The 22,291-nt window shown below is 36.1% G+C and overlaps 1 protein-coding gene across 11 annotated transcripts in view; it reads left to right on the top strand.

The window, feature by feature from the left end:
* The first annotated feature begins 1,326 nt into the window (after positions 1–1,326).
* The window catches only part of GOSR1 (golgi SNAP receptor complex member 1), a 57,047-nt gene continuing 36,082 nt past the window's right edge, over positions 1,327–22,291 (top strand). For 3 of the 11 annotated variants that reach the window (XM_064583175.1, XM_064583174.1, XM_054510980.2), the window contains exons 1-7: positions 1,353–1,458; positions 2,537–2,569; positions 4,077–4,197; positions 8,611–8,698; positions 9,069–9,176; positions 13,579–13,670; positions 16,553–16,627. In XM_064583175.1, the coding sequence (XP_064439245.1) occupies positions 1,428–1,458; positions 2,537–2,569; positions 4,077–4,197; positions 8,611–8,698; positions 9,069–9,176; positions 13,579–13,670; positions 16,553–16,627 (548 nt within the window). In that variant the 5' untranslated portion in view covers positions 1,353–1,427. Of the gene's footprint in view, positions 1,459–2,536; positions 2,570–3,655; positions 3,916–4,076; positions 4,198–8,610; positions 8,699–9,068; positions 9,177–13,578; positions 13,671–16,552; positions 16,628–22,291 lie in introns of those variants that run through there. The other 8 variants (XM_054510979.2, XM_045889552.3, XM_054510981.2 and 5 more) reach the window with 7 other exon arrangements.

Raw genomic sequence — 22,291 nt, 5'->3', positions numbered from 1 at the left:
GGAGAGAGGAAAGATATGCCTGTCAGTGAACTTGAAGACAGAACATAGAAATTACCCCATCTGAACAACAGAAAACAGACTGAAAAAAATTAGTAGAGCCTCAGGGATATGTAGGCCTCTAGCAAAAGATCTAGCATTTGTGTCATCAGAGTCCCAGAGGGAGAGGAAAAAGAGTATGGGGCAGAAAAAAATATTAGAAGAAACAACGGCTGAAAATTCCCCAAATTTGGCAAATGACATAAACCTAAGATTCTAGAAGCTTGAGCAAATCCAAAACAGGATAAAACCAAAGAAATCCACACTAAGACACATCTTAATCAACTTTCTGTAAAGTAAAGAAAAAAGTTTTGAAAGCAGTGAGAGAAGAGATACCTTAGCTATAGTGGAAAAACAATTCAAAGAACAGCCTATTTCTCATCAGAACCCTAGAGGACAGAGGAATTGCACATTTTTTCCAGTGCTGAAGAAAAAAAAAATTGTGAACCTCAGATTCTATATCTGGCAACAATATCTTTCAGGAATGAAGGGGAAATCAAGACGTTATCAAATGAAGGAAAACTAGTAGAATCTGTCTCCAGCTGACCTGCTTTTTAAAAAATGGCTAAACAAAGTTCTTGAAACAGAAAGGAAATGATAAACGAAGGAAGCCTGCAACATCAGGAATGAAGAAAGAAAAATGGAAAGAGTAAAATATGGGTAAATACAGTCGGCTTTCCTTCTGCTTTTGAATTCTAGAAATTATCCTTGACAGTCGAGGCAAAAACGATAACATTACCTGGTGTGGTTCTCAATGAATGTAGAGGAAATCTTAAAGACCGTTATAAATGGGAGTGGGTAAAGGGACAGGTATGATTTAAACCCCTTTACGGGAGGTAACTTTTCCACATTTCACTAGAACTGGTAAAATGTGGACACAAACCGACTGTGATAATTTGTGTATCTATTTGGGTGGCTTTGGACAGCTGATGCCAACAGGTTGAAAGGGGGCAGGATGAGGTGCGTGGAAGCAGTCAGCACACACTTCAGGATGAAGGGCTGGTCTTGGGAAGAAAAGAGCCTGAGGTTGGCTGAAGACACACCTGGAGAAAAGGCGAGGGAAACAGAGACTTGCTTCTGACGATGACTCTCTTCTCAGCCAAGCAGCCAAGAGGGGATTAGCCGAATTGAGGGCGATGATGCGCGTTTGGGGCGCCGAGAGAGGATATGAGCACCAGAAGGACAGACAACTCAGGGAGCGTCTGGAGTTGACGGGTCTTCAGCCCCCCGCTCAAAAGCTGGAAAATGATGAATTGACCGCCAGGTGGCGGTGTCTGTGGAAGCTCACGTATCCCATCGGCCCTGGCGCCGGGGCGGAAGAAGGTGCGGAGGTAATTCTCTGGCTCGCGTCGCCTCTACTCTCCTTTCCCGACTGACGTTGGACAACAAAGATGGCTGCAGGAACCAGCAACTACTGGGAAGGTGAGGGCGAGGCGTCCGTGTTGGTCTCGCCAGGAGGCAGAAGGGCTGGGTGGGGACGGGTCTTGGGGGAGGCGGCAGAGGAAAGAGCCTGGCCTCCGGAGCGGCCGAGCCGACGGGTGGGGCTTGTCTAATGGGAGCCCCGGCCCTGGGGGCTGAAGAGACGGGACGGTCTGGGGCAGGGGGCTGACCCGAGAGGCAGCGAGACCTGAAGCAGGGGTTGGGCGGAGAGAGCGCAGCGGCGATGGAGTGGAAGAGGGTCCTGAGTCACTGGAGGAGAACTGGGTTGAGGGGCTAAGCGAACTTGGACGAAGGGGTTTGGGGCACGAACTCTCGAGAGGAGACGGATTTTGAACGAGAATATCCCGAGCCCAGGAGGCTGGAAGAGTCAGCGTTTTAAGAGTTGAGGTCACTCACTGTTGGACGGTTGAGTAGGGTAAGGGAAAGAAGGAACTTGTCAGTCCGGTCCATCGAGGGAAGTTATATGAACGAAATGTCTCCTACTGGGTCCCCCTGGGAGCTTCAGGCTAGGACTGCGAGGATTGGGTGTCGAGTCCCGTTTGAAGGCAGAGGAAATAACTTTACGCTCTGCTGTGGATATGAGTTTTGTTAAAAAGAGAACGTTGAGAGAACCAGTGTGAATTGTAATGATTGCATTTGCTATACCTCTTCTGCAAAAAAAACCCAAAAAACAAGAAACAACAACAACAAAAAACCGTCTTGTGATTTGACAAGTACGTTTATTTAATTGCTGAAAGTATGGGGGCGCCTGGGTGGCTCAGTCGTTAAGCGTCTGCCTTCGGCTCAGGTCATGGTCCCAGGGTCCCGGGATCGAGCCCCGCATCGGGCTCCCTGCTCGGCGGGAAGCCTTCTTCTCCCTCTCCCACTCCCCCTGCTTGTGTTCCCTCTCTCGCTGTGTCTCCGTCAAATAAATAAATAAAATTAAAAAAATAATAATTACTGAAAATATGTTCCGATAAAGTGGGCTCATGTAAAACTCACTCCTGGACCATGATGACGACCAGGGATCAGAGAAGGCTCATCTTTTTCTTTCAATTGTCTCTTTGCTTTATTACAATAGAAACTACTCTCCGAAGCCACTTGGAAACCACAAGTAAGAGTATTGTCACTATCAGCCCCTTGGTCTAAGAGCTTAATTCTAAGTTCATCCATATTTGCTTCTTACACTTTCAGAAGGCCTTTTACTTGATGTTTTGTATTAGGGAAGACAGTAGTTACAGAGAACCATGATTATAGTTTAAAACATGCATTTAAATGCCTATTTGAAATGTGTACTAGATAGAAAATATTTTTAAATTATGTACAAGTGACTATTGGTATCTTTAATGCTAGTCATTAGGCTATAGTTTTTTGAAGCGCCGTGCTATAATAATTATAGCAGCGTATTATTAACAACCTACTCTGTGCTTTAAGCATATGGTTACTAATGCACAGAAAAACCCTGAAGGTAGGGTCCTGGGATCCAGCACTATGTCTCACTCCGAGCTCAGCGGGGAGTCAGCTTGAGGATTTCTGTCCCTCTCCCTCTGCCCCTCCCCTGCTCATGCTCACACTTGTGCAGGCGCTCTCTCTCTCAAATAAATAAATAAATCTTAAAAAAAAAAGTGGAGGTTCATAGGTTAAGTAGATTTTCAATAAATCTCAGAGTCAGTTCTCGGAATCTCAGAACATTAGGGTGAGCTAAGATTCTGAGACTTGGTCGTCTCTGACAAAATATGCTCCACTATATTATACTGCTTCCTACTTCTGGTTGCTGATAAATATATTGAAATAATGTTTTGTAATCCTCATTCCTGAAAGATGAGATCCTTACAATATTCCTTTCTAAATTTCAGCCCTTTTATTTTGAGGTCCACTTCCCCATGAATGAGAGTACTCACGTCTAGATGTAGGTTTCCCGCCTGGGGCTTCTCTTATACCAATGTTTCTGTTTGCTTCTATTCTTTTAAAACTTAGGCCCTTATTTTGCCATACTTATATTTGACCTTGTTAGTCACATAGTTTATTATTAATTTAAGAGTCTCTAAATTTCTTTCAGTAAACTTACTGAAAGACCAATTTTTAATCCTTTGTTAATGATTATTTTTCTTTAAGCTTCAGTTGCTAAGTCATTCTACTAAGAATTTCATAAGCTTTGGAATATAAAGAGATAGGAAAATCTCTGTCAAAAACAGTGATGGTTTCTTTTTAATGAAGTTAGTTTATAAATTGATATAATGCTGGTCATAACCCATACTCAGTTTCTTTATGATTTGTATTCTCTTCTGTTTTCCCCCCAAATTACAGAATTTTAGGCATTGTTACAGAAATAATTTCAGAGATGTTAGAATGTTTGTTGTCTAGCTATCTTTGGAATACAGGTGAAATTTTCCACCTCCCACTGTTTCTCCCCTTCTTGACCCATCTGAAGTTTAAATAAGAGACACTTTGCTTTTCTGGGTAAGTCTTTGGCTCTCTCCTTTTAACACTTTTCTTTATGGGGAATCTAGATCAATATATGATTATTTTCATAGTTTGTTTTCTTCAGAATAGTTTTGTAATTTTTATGCCCGCTGATGGACTTTTGTGTTTAATTATTTACTTCTGAAATTTTGTTAAAGATCTCAGGAAACAAGCTCGACAGCTGGAAAATGAACTTGACCTGAAACTAGTTTCCTTCAGTAAACTATGTACAAGTTACAGTCATAGCAGTGCCCGAGATGGAAGACGCGACAGGTATAGGTACTACCAGATTCTGTCTCTTATGCCTTAAACCATAGAATGTTTTAAAAGCATTAAAAAATAAACTAAAATATATAACTCTGTAACTTGACCAATTGGTGAATTTTTGGTATTTTATTTTTTTGTTACTGTTTATTTTAGTGATTTATAAAAATTCTTCTTAATTCTTGAGACTAGCATTCATTTGGGATCCTTAGGCAAAGGTTGTGATGGTGTTAGGAGGAAAATGCTAAGGCTTAAGAATGAGTTTCTCATTCTTTTTCTAGTTCAGCCAGTGTATGGTATATGGTTGATTTGCCCACATTGTATTTCTTATATCTCCTGGTTGCTAACTGGATCTGAGAAATTACCCAAATGTAAAGTATACATACTGCTATTCTGGTGTTTTAGAATGAATCTAATGCAGTGTGCATCCTCACTATTAATCATCCAAGCTATTTTTAATTTTGGTTCTTTTTTGAGAAACCGGAATACTACTGTATTGAACATACGGAAAATGTAATCTTATCTTTGAAACTTAGGCTCACTTTAGGCCATCTACTTGTTTAAAAAAAAATTAGGAAATATTTAGGACACTTAGAGAGGTATAAAGAATAATGGATCCTTATGTGCCTCTCTCCCTCTTTAAGAAATAATCATTATCAGTTCAGTTGATATCACTTATCAGTATCCCATTTTCTGCTTCCCCATAATCTCCTTTTTTTTTTTTTAAGAAAGATTTTATTTATTTATTTGACAGAGAGAAAGACAGTGAGAGAGGGAACACAAGCAGGGGGAGTGGGAGAGGGAGAAGCAGGCTTCCCGCAGAGCAGGGAGCCCGATGTGGGCCTCGATCCCAGGACCCTGGGATCATGACCTGAGCCGAAGGCAGACGCTTAATGACTGAGCCATCCAGGCGCCCCCCCATCTTCTTATGTTTTTACTACATATGTTTGGTTCCTAAACAATTTATGGTATCTTACTATAGTCATTTTGCAACTTGGTTTTGTTTAACATTATCTTTGTGATTAAGCTTTGGATACATTTAACTGGTATATTCATTTGCTACGTATAGTATCATACTGTGATTGTGTAGTTGTGTATTGTAATCTGTAGATGGACATTATTTCTAATTTTTGCTAATAATAGTAATAATTTTAATAGCTGACAGTGTTCATCATGTATCAGGTACTGGTTTGTTTTTGTTTTTTAAGATTTTATTTATTCATTTGACAGAGATACAGCAAGAGAGGGAACACAAGCAGGGCGAGTGGGAGAGGGAGAAGCAGGCTTCCCACGGACGGAGCAGGGAGCCTGATGTGGGGCTTGATCCCAGGACACTGGGATCATGACCTGAGCCAAAGGCAGATGCTTAACAACTGAGCCACCCAGGTGCTCCCCCCCCCCTTTTTTTAAGATTTTATCAGGTACTGTTTTAAGCGTTTTATATGAAGACTGCTAAGAACATTTTTACCTTTAAAAATATTGTATATCTAGCAGTGGAATTGCTGGTTGCAGAGTCGTTAGTTGTTACCCTTTTTTTTTTATTTAACATACTTTTTTGAAGATTGGCAGTGGGTGGGATTTTTTTTCAGCTAATAATAATAGAACAATAAAAATTGAGCATGGGTTTGAACCCAGGTCTTTCTATCTCCAGAGCCTGTACTCTAAACATGTCTGTGAACATTCCAACAAAAGACTCATTTGAACACCATAGCCAAAGTATTGATTCTTTTTAATAAGGGCACACGGAAAGCCTGCTTCTCCCTCCCCCACTTCCCCTGCTTGTGTTCCTTCTCTCGCTGTGTCTCTCTCTGTCAAATAAATAAACAAAATCTTAAAAAAAAAAAAAAAGAATTTTAAAGAATTAAAGATAGCGAGGCCAACATATTGACTATAGGACCTAATAATAAGCCATTGACATGTCACATAGGTTTGACTGCAGTACATTGTTTTGGACTTACCTTTATTTAGCAAGTAAAGAAAATGAGGAAGGTTCTTTTGTATGTGTAAACTTAATTTTATCACTAGAAAGCATTTTTCCGAAATTTAAGTCTTCCACTTGACTATGCCAGTGAGTGTGCAATTTTAAAACTCTGAATTGTCAGGAGACACAATTACATGATGCTTTTTCTATATTTTCTGTGCTTCATGAACTTAATACTTTTACAACTCCTTTAAAGGGAAAACTATCTTGAAGACATTTCCTAAGAAATTCTACAGCAAATTGGGACTGACTTTGTAGATTCCTACGGCCCAACTCTCCCTTCAGTAAGAAGCCTAAGGCCGTGAGGATCAAGATCCAATGTTTATTTTAAAGTGTTTTGTTATTGCCCAAATTGCCCAGATTGTCATAATGCATAATCTTAGTGATGACCAGAATTTTTCATCTAGGAGTAACTTTTTTTTTACTTTCTGTATTTTGAGAACTTTATGGTCTATGAATCATCACATACCTATAAAATGAATTCTAAAATTTAACTGAATCGTAGTATTACGGAGAAGAAGTTTTTGACCATTTCCCTGGACTTGTATACTCTGAGAATGGTGAATATAGAGATTGTTTCCTCATTCATTCAAGTATTTAATGGGTATCTACCATGTGCCAGGCACTATTCTAGGTGCTTGCCATATGTCTGTGAACAGGCAGTTTACCTCTTCATGGAGCTCACAGTCGTTGGCCCATTGTTCTTTTTCATATATCTGGTAGGGGAGGATCTGTATTAGTAGTATTTAGAGCATTTTTGCCTGGGCACATTCTAAGAGATAACCACAGAACTTTGGGTTGGCTTTGAAATATAAAGAACTCGATATTTGGATATATTTTAAGGCAAGTAAATTGAAATATTTTAAGAAATACAAATTTGGACCTAATTAAACATCTTAAAGTAAAAATCCTTTATATTAGCTACTTTTTGGTTATTTCGTTGCCCATTACTATTGCTGTAGAATTGTATGTGGAGAAGGGAAATAGTAGCTAAAGTGTTTTTTTGATGTTAAACTGATGATTTAATCAGTTTTCATTCACCACACCCAAGCACTGTCACTGAGCAGGACAAAGTCTTCAGTAAGATTGAAGACCATTGTCATTGCCTGTCTACTTATCTGTGTTCAGTATAACTGAGATCTCTATTGAGCTGCTCACATGATAATGCATACCATTTGGGGACCAAATGAAGGTTAGTGGTTCTTCAGAAGAGGCAGGACAAATTTCCTGGACATCTGGTTTTGGAATTTGAATCTGTCAAACATAAGTTTCACTTGTAAAAAGTTAGATTTTTGACTGACTATTCAGGTTAGAAGACAGTTGACATTTTTGTAAAAAAAACCCTGAAACGATTGCATAATACAAGTGGAAATGTAGAGAGTTGGTACTGAAACTTACCTGCTGGACATGGCTATCTATATTAGACTTAAAGCCAGTTCCTGATTACTTAATAACTAGGTATCCAATCTGTGGATTATGTAAATCTCAATTTTATTTCTTTTTGGTTAAGAGTCGAGGAAAGAAGAGAGAACTTAATTTGAGGAACCATTATTGCTTTGGAGTAAAAATTTAAAAGATTGTTCCTCACAGATCCCATAACATAATCCATAATACCTTTTATGCCTCCTTTTATTTGTAGTACTACTTAGTTCTACACTTTTGTTTCACATACTTTTAGATTCAGCATTTAATTGGGCACTGCCATTGCTTAAGTTACTTTCATTTGGGAAATAATAAACAAGCATTTGGAATTTCTTTACATTATTAAGGTTAGATGTATGTGTTAAAGTTCAGGAAAATCTTATAATTATATTTTATACTGGGGGTACTTGGGTGGCTCAGTCAGTTAAGCATCCGACTCTTGATTTCAGCTCAGGTCATGATCTCAGAGTCATGAGATCGAGCCCTGCATTAGGCTCTGTACTGGGCGTAGAGCCTGCTTAAGATTCTCCCTCCCTGGGGCGCCTGGGTGGCTCAGTTGGTTAAGCGACTGCCTTCGGCTCAGGTCATGATCCTGGAGTCCCTGGATCGAGTCCCGCATCGGGCTCCCTGCTCGGCAGGGAGGCTGCTTCTCCCTCTGACCCTCCCCCCTCTCATGTGCTCTCTGTCTCTCTCATTCTCTCTGTCTCAAATAAATAAATAAAATCTTAAAAATAAAATAAAATAAAATAAAGATTCTCCCTCCCTTTGCCCCTTGCTGCCTGCCCCCCCCCACATGTATGCATGGGCTCTCTCTCAAAAAAAAATTATATTTTATACTGAATTTAATATTTAGAATGTGTGTGATCTTTATAGGAAAACTTCTGTAAAAGTTACAGCTTCTTAAACAGAGAATGTCTGTGGGGTTCCACTTGACTTCTTTAAGAATAATTACCTTATTATTTTAAGTATGTTTATAAAGGATTAGGTTTAAGTAATGGATTCTCTTTAATGGAACTTCTCTTTAGCTCTGACACAACACCCCTTTTAAATGGATCAAGCCAAGACAGAATGTTTGAAACAATGGCAATTGAGATTGAACAGCTTTTGGCAAGGGTAAGTACTTTCTGTTAAATGGCTATTTTACTAGTTAACTGTGTTAATCAGTTGTTAGATATGGTACTAGATTATATTAATGCAGACCTGTTTATTGAAATCACCCTTTCATCCAAGATACGTGCCTGCCCAGGCCCCTTGAATTTAGATTATAGCCATTCTCAGGTCTTATGGGTATTATTTTAGGCTTTCTGGACTATTGGGAGAAAATACTGAATCCTTATCTGTCATTTTGGCTTTGGTTTTGGGGTGGTTTTTTTGTTTGCTTTGCCAGTAGCTGAAAGAGCATACAGGCAAATAATTTACTTTTATCTCTTTATAGTGCTTTTTAAAATATTTTGATTGGTTTTCTTTTTCTTCCTCTTTTTAGCTTACAGGAGTAAATGATAAAATGGCAGAATATACCAACAGTGCAGGTGTCCCATCTTTGAATGCAGCACTGATGCATACGTTACAGAGACATAGAGATATATTGCAGGTAATATATTGGGCTTGAGATTTTTAAGTTATTGTAGTGTTTTTTTTAAATCTCTGAATAGAATGTGTATACATGTATTTAAGAGAATAAAGAGAAGAATCTTCTGAGATAATAATATTATGCTGTAGAAATTTGTCTTGTTTCACTTTTTTTTCCCTTGGTATAATAAAATTCTGAAAATATCTGATAGCTCTTGCTTTGCTTGGTAAAAATGAACAATATTCATCACTAGGTAAATATACTTCTACTCTGGGAGACCTTGCTAGCTAGCAATAACAGTGAAATAGCCAATGGTCATGCATAGGCCATAATATGTTGGTTTAGAGTATACTTTCATCAGGCTTTGAAGATAATGTGTGGAAGGGAGGTAATTTACTATATTCAGTATGTTGTTTGGGAAAATATTAAAAGTGTACCAACAAAATGAAATAAATTATTACATACAGATGTGTTAAAAATAGAGTAGTACAAATAGGAAGGCAAATTTTTTTTTTTAAAGATTTTATTTATTTATTTGACAGAGACACAGCGAGAGAGGGAACACAAGCGGGGGGAGTGGGAGAGAGAGAAGCAGACTTCCCACTGAGCAGGGAGCCCGATGCGGGGCTCGATCCCAGGACCCTGGGATCCTGACCTGAGCTGAAGGCAGACGCTTAACGACTGAGCCACCCAGGTGCCCCGGAAAATGTTTTTAATATTGAAAAAATTCAGCCATCATTTCTAATTTTTAAAACTCTTGTAAAAATAGGAGTAGGAGGATACTTTATTTACCTAAGGCAAAATGTGTATATCAAATTAAAGCTAGCATGATGCTTAATGATAAAGCACTGAAAGCATTCCCCTTGAAGAAAGAAACAAGATAAAGAGATCCCCAATCACCACAGATGTTTATTATTGTTTTGGAAGTTCTTGGTGGTACAGTTAGACAGAGATTTAAGTAAACAAGATCTAAATAGTGACAAAGAAGAGGCAAAACTTATATTATGTAGCAGTGAAACGATCTAACACAACCAAGAAAAACAACTAAAAAAAAAGAAACAAATTAAGATGGTAGATTATAAAATTAATGTATTAAAGCAGGTAGTTTTCCTACATAAAACCAATAACCTTTGAGAAAATATAATGGAAGAAACTAAAATCCTAGTGTATAAATTTAATAAGAATGACTAGGAGTTGCATGTATAAAACTTTATTGAGGAAAATAAAAAAAGATTTAAGTAAAGGAAAAAATTACTCTGCCTTTGGATAGGAAGATTTCTCTCTAAATCAACCTGTAAATTGAGTGCCTTCCAAATGGAAAAAGAGGTTTATGTTCTTTTTTTTTTTTTAATTGGCAAAATGACATCAAAGTTCATTTGGAATCACAGACATATGAGTGTAACCAAGAAAAAAAATGTGAGAATGAAGATAAGTAGTAAAGGATGCCTAGTTCTGCCAGATATTAAAACCTATTAAGATGGTAGAAGAATTAGGGGCACCTGGGTGGCTCAGTCCTTGGGCGTCTGCCTTCGGCTCAGGTCATGATCCCAGGGTCCTGGGAGCGAGCCCCACATCGGGCTGCCTGGTTGGCCAGGAGCCTGCTTCTCCCTCTCCCACTCCCCCTGCTTGTGTTCCCTCTCTCGCTGTCTCTCTCTCTCTGTCAAATAAATAAATGAAGGGGAAAAAAAAAAGAAGCTAGAAGAATTAAGACAGTTTGATTCTGGAGAAAAAAGATATACCAATAGAAGAGAACAGAGTTCACATGGAATTTAAGTTTCTGATAAAGGTGGTATTTTATTTAATTAATTAATTAATTTATTTATTTATTTTAAGATATTTTCTTTAAAGATTTTATTTATTTATTTGAGACAGAGAGAGAGTATAAGCAGGGGGAGCCGCAGAGAGGGAGAAGCAGGCTTCCTCCTGAGCAGGGAGCCCAACATGGGGCTCGATCCTAGGACTCTGGGTGCCTGGGTGGCTCAGTCAGTTAAGCATCTGCCTTCAGCTCAGATCATGATCCCAGGGTCCTGGGATTGAGCCCCACATCCGGCTCTCTGCTCAATGGGGAGCCTGCTTCTCCCTCTACCCCTGCTTGTGCTCTCTCTCTCTTTGTCAAAGAAAGAAAGAAAGAAAGAAAATCTTAAAAAAAGAAAAAAAGAAATTCTACATTTCTAAACAATACCTAGTAACAGAAACTAAGAAATGTCTGATTTGCTTAATGTACAGAGAACTAATAGAAATAAAAAGATAACCTAATAGGAAAATGGGCAAAGTATACGAACTGGCTGTTTACAGAAAATGTCCCAAACCATAAAAAGATGTTTCCACATGCCAAAAGGAAAATAAACAAATTAAAATGAGATAGGATTTTTCACCTGTCAGAATAGCAAATATTGAAACATCTGTAGCACATTACAAGAATATAGAAAAATGGACCTCATCCAGTATTGCCGGGAACATAAATTGGTGGTCTTTCTAGAAGGCAGTTTAGCACTATCAAAATTTAAATGTAAGATTCTTTGATCCACTTTTGTTAGGCACTTACTCTTTAAATACACTTTAAAAAGAGTAAGAGTACAGTAAAATATATATACAGGAATGTTTATTTTTCAAACAGCATTTTTTAAACAAAAACAGTAACTAAAATGTTTACTGGTAGGGAATTGACTAAACTATGGCAGTCATAAGATAGAATTCGGTACAGCTATTAAAAAGAATATAGATTTCTGTCTGTTAATATGAAAAGATTACTTGATACCTTATGAACTACTGAAAAGAAGGTATATAACAGAATACAGCTGACCCTTGAACAATGCAAGGATTAAGGGTGCTGACACCCTGCCTCTGCACTCCTGTGCAGTCGAAAATTTGCATGTAACTTTTGACTTCCTAAAAACTTAAGTACTGGTAGTCTCCTGGTGACTAGAAGCCTAACATAAACAGTTGGTTAGCACATACTTTGTATGTTATACGTATTATATACTGTATTCTTACAATAAAATAAGTTAGAGAAATGTTATTTAATAGTGATGAGGGGCTCCCTGCTCAGCGGGGAGTCTGCTTCTCCTTCTGACCCTCCTGCCTCTCATGCTCTCTGTCTCTCATTCTCTCTCTCAAAGAAATAAAATCTTAAAAAAAAATAAAAATGATAAGGAAAGGGGCGCCTGGGTGGCTCAGTCAGTTAAGTGTCTGCCTTTGGCTTAGGTCATGATCCCAGAGTCCTGGGATCGAGCCCCGCATCGGGCTCCCTGCTCAGCGGGGAGCCTGCTTCTCCCTCTCTCTCTGCCTGCTGCTCTACTTACTTGTGTTCTCTCTGTCAAATAAATAAATAAAAATTTTCAAAAATGGTAAGGAAAATGTATTTACAGAACTGCACTGTAAGAAAAATCCGCATATAATGGACCTGCGCATTTTCAAATCTGTGTTGTTCAAGGATCAACTGTAGTTTGATTTCTTTAGCATAAGTGAAAGAAAAAATAGGAAGCTTGTATACACAGAAACATAATTCCTGAAAGAAAATACAAGAAAGTGATCCGAGTTATGAGCTGTAGAGCAGGATGGTTTTTATTTTTGTTCCTTTTGGTGCTCTTTTAGTATTCTCTCCATGTTCATTTATATTTTTGTGTTTAGAGGGGAAGTAGGGGCTTTCTGGGAGATGGGATTATGATTTTCATCTTCTCTATACACATTTCTGAATTTTAAAAAGTAATGAATATTCCTTAATCTCTTAAAAGTATGGTAGTAGAAAGAGAAAGGAAAATATTTGAAGATTATTTTGTTCTTTACTTTTGGTTCTCTTCTTCCTTTGACTGGTTTAGGAATTAAATTTCTGTGGAAATTCCAAAAAGATGAAATATGAAAATAAGCCCCATTGGGTGTACACTAATAAGGAGAAAGAGCCCCTCAAGTTTTATCCTAGGCTATTTGGAATCATTTATCTTAAAGTTGTTTTTTTCTTTATAATTCTGTCCCGTAAGACAAAGTACTAGAAGATACAAAGGATAGTGATTTAGTGGTACTGTTACCCTAACACTGAATTGTTTTCATTTGAAAGAAATTGGTCACTCTTCAGGAAAGGGATTATAATGTTATTTTTACTTAACTATTTGATTCTTTTTTTTTTTTTAAGATTTTATTTATTTATTTGAGAGAGAATGAGAGAGAGAGAGCATGAGAGGGGGGAGGGTCAGAGGGAGAAGCAGACTCCCCGCCCGATGCAGGACTTGATCCCGGGACCCCAGGATCATGACCTGAGCCGAAGGCAGTCGCTTAACCAACTGAGCCACCCAGGCACCCAACTATTTGATTCTTAAATAGCAGTTTTCTTGACAGAAATTTATAATATGATGACAATACATAATTGGTTCAGTAAGAGGAAAATATATAATGAGCTTATGTTGAGATTGGATATGATTTATTGCAGGATTATACACATGAATTCCATAAAACCAAAGCAAACTTCGTGGCAATACGGGAAAGGGAGAATCTCATGGGATCAGTACGAAAGGATATTGAGTAAGTTACCTTTTATGTTATTTTGTAGGATGTTTATTCGGATTTAGATTTAGAGCATATCAGTGATTAACAGTAAATTAAGTAGCACAACCATGATTTCGATTTCAAGGTTTCTAATTCTCATTTTATAGAGAATTCTCTGAATCTCATTTCACTGTTCTTTAAACATTGCTGAATCTAATCTACTTTCCTGGTCTTCTCTCCAGCTTGCCCTAGTTTTATCATTGGCTCCTGCCAACCTTGACTTCACTGTGTTAATTCAGAGTCCTTAGATGCTATATTCACAAGTTTTTCTCTGATCTCCTAACATCCACCTTAATAATGATATTGCCAATAACTGAAGCTCTCTCTGTTTCCCTTTCTGATTACCACCTATCCCCCTACCCTCTTTCTTGCCCTAACACTTACATATATATGTATCTCAGAGTAATTTCAGTAACCTTTATTTCTCTGGAATTTGAAGTATCTGTGCTTTCCAGGTTTTATTCAGGCTTCATAGCCACATGTCAAATTATTTAAGAACTTCCAATGTTTTTATGTTAATCTCAATCCATAATTTTAAAGATTTGTTCATCCATCCCTTTACCTCACTGAATCTAACCCTTGATCTCAGGTTGTGAGACCCAGCCCCCACTTTGGGCTCCGCACTCAGCACAGAGTCTGCTTGTCCCTCTCCCTCTCCTTCTTCCCCCACTCCCTCCCTCTCTCTCTCTCTCTCAAATAAATAAATAAAATCTTTAAAAAAAAAAATGAAATGTTTTTCACAACTGAACACAACTAATAAGGTAAATCCATTGGGCATCTAATTAAAACTGAAGACTTTCCACTTTTGGACCATCTATTGATGCCTATCATTGTCTCACTTGTGATAAATTTATGATACTTACATATCATAAGTAATTATTACCTTGTGTTTCATAAACATATCTATGATATACATTACCATATCATAAGCTAATCCTAGAGATCCTTTATTTTGTTACAACAGTAAGACAGTTTTGCAACAGAAATAATTTCATATTCATTGCATTCATACTTTTTGCTCAAAACTAATCAAGGATTATCCAACCATCAGAGTTATGTTCCTATCCCCAGAAATTATCTTGGAAAATTAATTTTTGTTTGTCTCTGTTCTGTTTTTTTAATGTTTAGTCTTACGTACTTTGTGGAACATGTAGGAGTAAAAAAAACATTTTTGCCATAATTAGATATTTTGTAATATTTTTAGTTCTCAGGAACATGTAAGTCTTTTGTTTAATATCTGTACAGACTATTTATGTATGTATTTTCAGGTATACATTGAAAACCAGTGTAGGGGACAGCCTTTAATGTTTAGGCATTTTCCTCCCTCAAAATTTGTGGGAATTGTTAGAATATAGCCCACTGTAGTAACTTGCTTTCTGAAAAACAGTCATAAAAGGGACATGTTCATCCATTCATTAAACTGTTTCCTGATTACCAGCCATGAGTTAAGACTCTAGATCAGTCACAGTAGAAGCTAGAAATGAAAAGACCAACTTGGCCCTCCTGGAGTTTATAATCTAGGTGCTAGAAGGGAGTAAGACATGTATTCAAATTAATATAATATGAAGCAGAATATGATTAGTGAGATGAGATATAGTAGTAATAACTGACATTTTAAAGTTTTTTGCAGTTGTACACTACTTTTCCATATATTACCTCTTTTCTGGCTTCATATAGTCTTTTGGTATAGATAGAAATTATTAGTACCATTTTATAAAACTAGATATTAAGAGACTTGTATAAGTTTAACTGGGTAATAAATGATGCAAGTATAGATTTAAATCTAGATCACCCGTCTTCAGGGCACCTGCCTGGCTCTGTCAGAGGAGTGCGTGACTCTTGATCTCGGGCTTAAAAATAAAAAATCTTAAAAAAAAGTAAATCATCTGTCTTGCAAGTCCTGTGTGTTCTTGGTTATCTCATGCTGCTTTTCCTGGGGTTTTCTTTCCTTCTGTGCTTTGCAAATCAGCACTGCCTCTCAGCCAGTAGTTTAGTTTTATCAGCGTGACCCTCTTTTTTTTGTCTTACTATACATGTGTGCGGTTTCTTGAATTTTTTATTTTGTTCTTGTTACTTTAATGTGAGTAAAGAGCAGAAACATGAAAGTGGTGATAGTAACGATAAAAAGCATTTTCTTGTAAATTTTAGTGCATTTAAGGCCAAGACAGAAATCCTTAAGTATGCCAAAATTGGCAGATCTTAAGCTTCATTTTAGCTCTACAGGCTCTGGTTAATAGACTGCACATACCAATGTGAAGGAAAACATTCCATGGCAGTAGCTTCCTGTCCCATGGGCTATGTAGTAATAAGTTTAAACTTCTACGTCCACTTGGAGAAAGAAAATAAAGATATAATAATAGACAAAAATAATAATAATAGACAAAGGCAAGTAAGGTTTTTGTTTGTTTAAAATGTTGGGTTATTTTGGTGAAAAATAATAAACAGCCCTAAATTAGAGAGGCAATTATATTTATTTATTATGGATGTCATTTTTAGAAGATGAAAATGATCAAACATTTTAACTTCATTCAAAACTATGGAGAGGATGGGGCGCCTGGGTGGCTCAGTCGTTAAGCGTCTGCCTTCGGCTCAGGTCATGATCCCAGCGTCCTGGGATCCAGCCCCACATTGGGCTCTCTGCTCCGCGGGAAGCCTGCTTCTCCCTCTCCCATTCCCCCTGCTTGTGTTCCCTCTCCCGCTGTGTCTCTCTCTGTCAAATAAATAAATAAAATCTTAAAAAAAAAAAAAAAAACTATGGAGAGGTTCAATTTCCCTACTTTGGATATTACTAGAGTCAGTCACTTCTGTTTTGCAGTATCTGCCAAAGATGTTCTTGAATTTTCTCTATTTTATTCTAGGTCATATAAAAGTGGGTCTGGAATAAACAACAGAAGAACTGAACTATTTTTGAAAGAACATGACCACCTTCGAAAGTAAGTATTATTGTATACATACATACCATGCAGCTTCCCATACTTACTAATTCCTTTATTGACATAACAAACATTTTTTGTTTTTTATAGCAAGTGTTTTATCAGTGCTAACTCATTTAATTCTCCTAACGACCCTATTTGGTAAAAGTGGAATTGTAACTGTTCCAGCTATTAATTAGGAAAGATATTATGCTATCGAATATCCAAAATCTGCATTCACATCACTTAATTGTTACTTGTAATATATCTTTTATTGCCTTAATGTTTCTTTTCTTTAGCAAGTCTATCCCTCTAATAAATTTGTTCACTACTGTAGATTATTACTGTAGATTATATAGTAATGATGCTGATAATGACTTATGTTTGAATGGCCTGTTACCACTTATATATGCCAAGAAGCTTTATAAAGAGTAATAGGCTATACATCAAATCCAAAGAAATTATCTGATTATCCAGGAATTCAGAAGAAAATGCCTAAAAACTTGGATGAACTATGTATATGTTGTAAAACAAGTCACCATATTCTGTCCCTTTTTCGTGTATGTTTTTCTCTTCAAGCTACTGGTTTCTGTAATATTTTCTCTGTGTTTTGTTGTAGAACTTAAGGGTCAGAAAGTTACTTATCTCTATTCAGCCTCTAAGCCCTTGAGCATCTAGTATCCATTATAATTAAATGTTACAAATTATGTTGATATTTGCTGCTGAATGTCATAAATTAATCATGTCTGTATGAGCTTAATGTACTATTCAATTTATTTTTCTTTAAAAATCACTACTTTACATATAAGGTGTTGTAATCAGAACACGGAAAAATCAAAACCTTTGTAGAAGCCTAGGTTCTAAAAAAAAATTTTTTTTTTTTTTTAATTTAAAAAATTAAAAAATAGAAGCCTGGGTTCCTCTGGTGTTGGATATAGTTTAGTGTTCTTTCTTAATCTGTTGAATGTTATTGATTGGCACAAGGGGGCAGTCTTTCCTAGAGTATGTTTAGTTTATACTTAATTCCTAGCTTTGGTAGTTCTTTTTGTATTTGATAAAACCATCATAAAAGGAAGAAAGAAGGGGGGGAAATCGGAGGAGGAGTCGAACCATGAGAGACTATGGACTCTGAGAAACAAACTGAGGGTTCTAGAGGGGAGGGGGGTGGGAGGATGAGTTAACCTGGGGATGGGTATTAAAGAGGGCACGTACTGCATGGAGCACTGGGTGTTATACGCAAACAATGAATCGTGAACACTACATCAAAAACTAATGATGTAATGTTTGGCGATTAACATAACATAAAAAAAATATAGTCACCCAAAAAAAAAAAAACCATCATAAAAAAAGAATTTTGCATTACATCCAAAGCTATATTAATACATTCTTTATTTATTTATTTTTTTTAAAGATTTTATTTATTTATTTGCCAGAGAGAGAGAGAGAGAGAGCACAAGTAGGGGGAGCAGCAGGTAGAGGGAGAAGCAGGTTCCCCGCTGAGCAAGGAGCCTGATGCGGGACTGGATCCCAGGACTCTGGGATCATGACCTGAGCCGAAGGCAGACGCTTAACCATCTGAGCCACCCAGGTGTCCCAATACATTCTTTAGTTACAGAGTAAATTTAAAGGATAAGATACTCAAGTAGCACAAAATAAAGGTTAGATTGCATCAGTGTTTCTGTATTTATTGCCTCAAAAAGATGTTAAAAAGTTAGAAATGCAGTAGTTGAATTACTTTAAGAATAATTTGTTGCTGAAGAGTATACCAGAGTGATTATATAAGTTAATATCCTTTATTTCATAATTTCAGAACATACTGCTTATTGTAATTGTATATGAAAATTTGGAGTTTGCGTTTGTTTTAATAATTCAAAGAAAAGCCACCAGGAGTTTTATATTGTCCATTTTACAGGAAAAAATACATCAGTTCAGGGACATATAACAATTTAGGTTATAAAAATGATGAGAAGATTGGAAATCAAAAGGTGTTTTCCATTTTCCTGTTTTACATATGATATACTTTATATATATTCCTTTTAATATTCTTATAAGAAAGTTTGTATGTGCTCATTCTATACAGAGAGAAACTGAGGCAGGATGAATTGAATGGAATATGAACTTCTGATGAATTAGGGAAGTTGAGACTGAGAACAGGGCTCAGTCATTGCTTTCAATATTAGAACATAACTTCCAAATGCATTTTGGAAAAATCAATCTTTTGTGTGTAAATTATGAATATTTGTTAGGTAATAACGTAAAATCATGGATGATATGTGTACAAATAATATGGAAAACTTTTTCTGTTTTTTTCAATGTCATCTCTATGTCTTTGGCTAACTAAGTGCTTTAAGGAAGAATTGGCAAGATCTTTTCAGAACTTTTTCCATACAAAAGCTGTAAGTGCTCATTATAATAAAGTACTCAGAAAGTATGGATAACACAAAAGAGACAATTCAAATCACTCGTTAGTACAGATTCTGTAACCATTTTCATTCATCAGTAGATTGGGAGTCTTTTGCATGTTATTTGATTATTTGTTTGGTTTTGCATCTGTTTCATAATACAGATAAACCATGATGTAACCATTTCCCTAATGTTGGCCTTTTGGCCAACATTATATTCAGTTTTTATTATTATACATATTGAAGTCTTTACAGGTATCCATAATTATTTCCTTATGATAAATTCCTAGAATTGGAATATATTCATTTGTAAAGCTTTTGATACATTATTGGCAAATTTCCCTCTAAAGGTTAGCTGGAGTCCCATTAGTACCATATATATAAACATTCCCCAGTGCCCTCAGTAACACTGATATTTTGATTTTTTTTTAATTTATGCCAAGATAGGCAAAAATACTCCAGTAATAGATTTTTTTTAAATATAAGGGATACATTTTCATTAGAGAAAACATAGGTTAAACAGCCAAGCAAAAGAAGCATAAAGTAGTAGTAGTAGTTAAATTAACCTAAAAGTGATTATAGAAACCTATAGTGATTATAGATTATATACTCCTTCTGTAATTAATAGGCCAGATTTGCTGCTAGGGTAGTTTTTATTTTGATCTTCCGTGGATAAAGGTTTTTAATACCCAATAACTGAGATAATTAGTTTGATTTTGTACAGTAGCATTGGACTTTTTATGGCTAGAAGCATATGTAGATTTTTATTTGATTCTTCATAACATTTTTTATGGTAATTAAATTTCTTGTTTCAAAAGTACATATTTTTGCCTTGAAAGAGAATAAAACAATTTTTATAAATGAATGCCAAACTTTAAAAAAAAAAACAAATCTAACTTTGTAACTGTTTTTACCAGTTCCGGTTAACACTTTTTGTCTTAAAAGTTAATATTGTTGGCTTGTGACAATTTATCTTATAAAAGACAATAATTTCTCTTCCTGTGGATAAAGTAGCTTTCATTTTTGAGTCGTCTTTCTCGGAGTCTGTTTTTAGTACATCAGTCAGAAGAAAATGGCTGACTTTGAATTAGTGTCAAGCTTGTAGTTATTTGTTTTTTACTGGGCTATAGTATAGATGCATTTCTATGAACTCTTTGCTTCCTATTTAGATTAATTTCTCTTCCTTTATTTAACCATTCTCTTTCATTGCTCTTTTATATTTTCCTTTTTGAAAGAAGTGTCTGAATTAGTTTTGTATTTTAAAGTTCTTTTTTTTCTTAAAGAACTTTTACCTCTATGATGTCTCTCATCCTTTACTTTTAAAGGATGTAGTTTTAACAAACATGTATATATATGTATACACACACACACACACACACACACACACACACTGGTTTAATTGCCCCATTATAGTCAAGATACAGAACATTTCTGTCCCCCCAAGTAAGTTTTATGCCCTTTTATAGTCAATTCCTGTCACCTAGTCCCAGGCAACTGCTTACCTGCTTTCTGTCGTTAAAGATTATTTTACCTTTTCAGAATTTCATATAAATGAATTCTTACAGTGTATACTTTTCACTTAGCATAGTGTTGCTAAGATTCATCTATTTGTTTTTGTTTTTTGTATCCGTAGTCAGTTCCTTTCTGTCACTGAATAATTTCCATTGTTGATATACCTCAGTTAGTTTATATATTCACCCATTGTGGATATTTAGGTTAATGTTTTAGTTAAAGCTAGTATAACCATTCATAGACAAAATATCATGTGGCTATATGTTTTCATTTCACTTGAGTAACTACCTAGGAGTTGTATTGTTGGGTTCTAACGGCAAGTGTAAGTTTATGTTTCATTTTATAGGAAACTGTCAGATGTCTTTAAATGGTTTTATCATTTTTGCATTCCTGACAATCCCGTATTGAGAGTTCCAGTTGCTTTAAATCCTTGCCAGCATTTGATGCTGTCAGTCCTTCTATTTTAGCTATTCTGATAGATGTGTAATTGTATCTCATTGTGGTTTTAATTTGCACTTCTCTGGTGACTAATGATAAGCATCCTTTCAAGTGCTTATCAGTCATTTGTTTATCTTTAGTGAAATGTTCATATATTTTGCCCATTTTTCAATTGGGCTGTTTGTCTTTTTACTATTGAGTTTTGTTTAGTTTTGTTTTTCTTACTATTGAGTTTTAAAAGTTCTTTCTGTATCCTGGATACAAGGTCTTTGTCAGAGGTTTTGCAAATATTTTCTTTAAGGCTGTGACTTACCTTTTTCGTTTTCATTATGGTGACTTCCAAAAGAGCAGAGGTTTTACATTTTGATGAAGTCTAGTTGATCAGTTTTTCTTTTATGGTTCATTTATTTTCAGTCTAAGAAATCTTGACCTAAGTTTGCAAATATTTTGCCCTTTGTTTTCTAACAGAAGTTTTACAGTCTTAGAATTTTTACTTCATTTTTGCATCTAGTGTGAGTAAGGTCGATTCATTTATTTGTCACATGAATGTCGTGTTGTTTCAGCACTATTTGTTGAAAAGACTCTACTTTCCCCCACTGAATTATGTTGGCACCTTTTATTGAGAATTAATTAACCATATGTTACTTGGTTTATTTCTGAACCCTGTTCTGTTCCAGTTGACCTTTTTATAGGTCCATCCTTATGCCAATACCTTAACTTTTGATTACTGTAGCTTTAAGTCTTGAAATGAGGTAATGCAGGTCTTCTAACTTTGTTCTGTATTTTCAGAATTGTTTGGCTCTTCAAGTCCTTTGCATTACCATATAAATTTTACAACCAGCTTGTAAAAAAAAAAAAAGCCTGCTGGCATATTAAATAGGATTACATTGAATCTATAGTAGAACCATTTGGGGAGAATTGCCATGTTAACAATAGCAAATCTTCCAACTCAGGAACATGGTATGTTCTTCTATTTATTTAGGTCTCCCTTTATTTCTTGTAGCATTTTATGGTTTTCACCATGCAGGCCTTACACAAATTATGTCAAATTTATCTTTAAATATTTCCTCTTTGGGGATGTGATTATAAATGGAATTTAAAATTTTTAATTTTCTAATTATTTTGTCTAGTATGGAAAGTAATTGATTATTGTATATAACTTTATCCTGTGACCTTACTGAATTTACTTATTATAGTAGTTTCTTGGTAAATCTTTGGGATTTTCTATGTATGCAGTCCTGTTATCCAAGAATGTAATTTTATTTCTCCCTTTCCAATCTGTGTTCCTTCTATCCCTTTCCTCATTGCACTGGTAAAACCACCAACACAATGC

The sequence above is a fragment of the Mirounga angustirostris genome, unplaced genomic scaffold, assembly GCF_029215605.1.
Source record: "Mirounga angustirostris isolate CCGP_5_RB_7025 unplaced genomic scaffold, mMirAng1.0.hap1 SCAF_17, whole genome shotgun sequence".
Taxonomy (NCBI): domain Eukaryota; kingdom Metazoa; phylum Chordata; class Mammalia; order Carnivora; family Phocidae; genus Mirounga; species Mirounga angustirostris.
The sequence above is the reverse complement of the archived record's forward strand: the minus strand, read 5'-3'. Positions and strand labels throughout refer to the sequence as shown.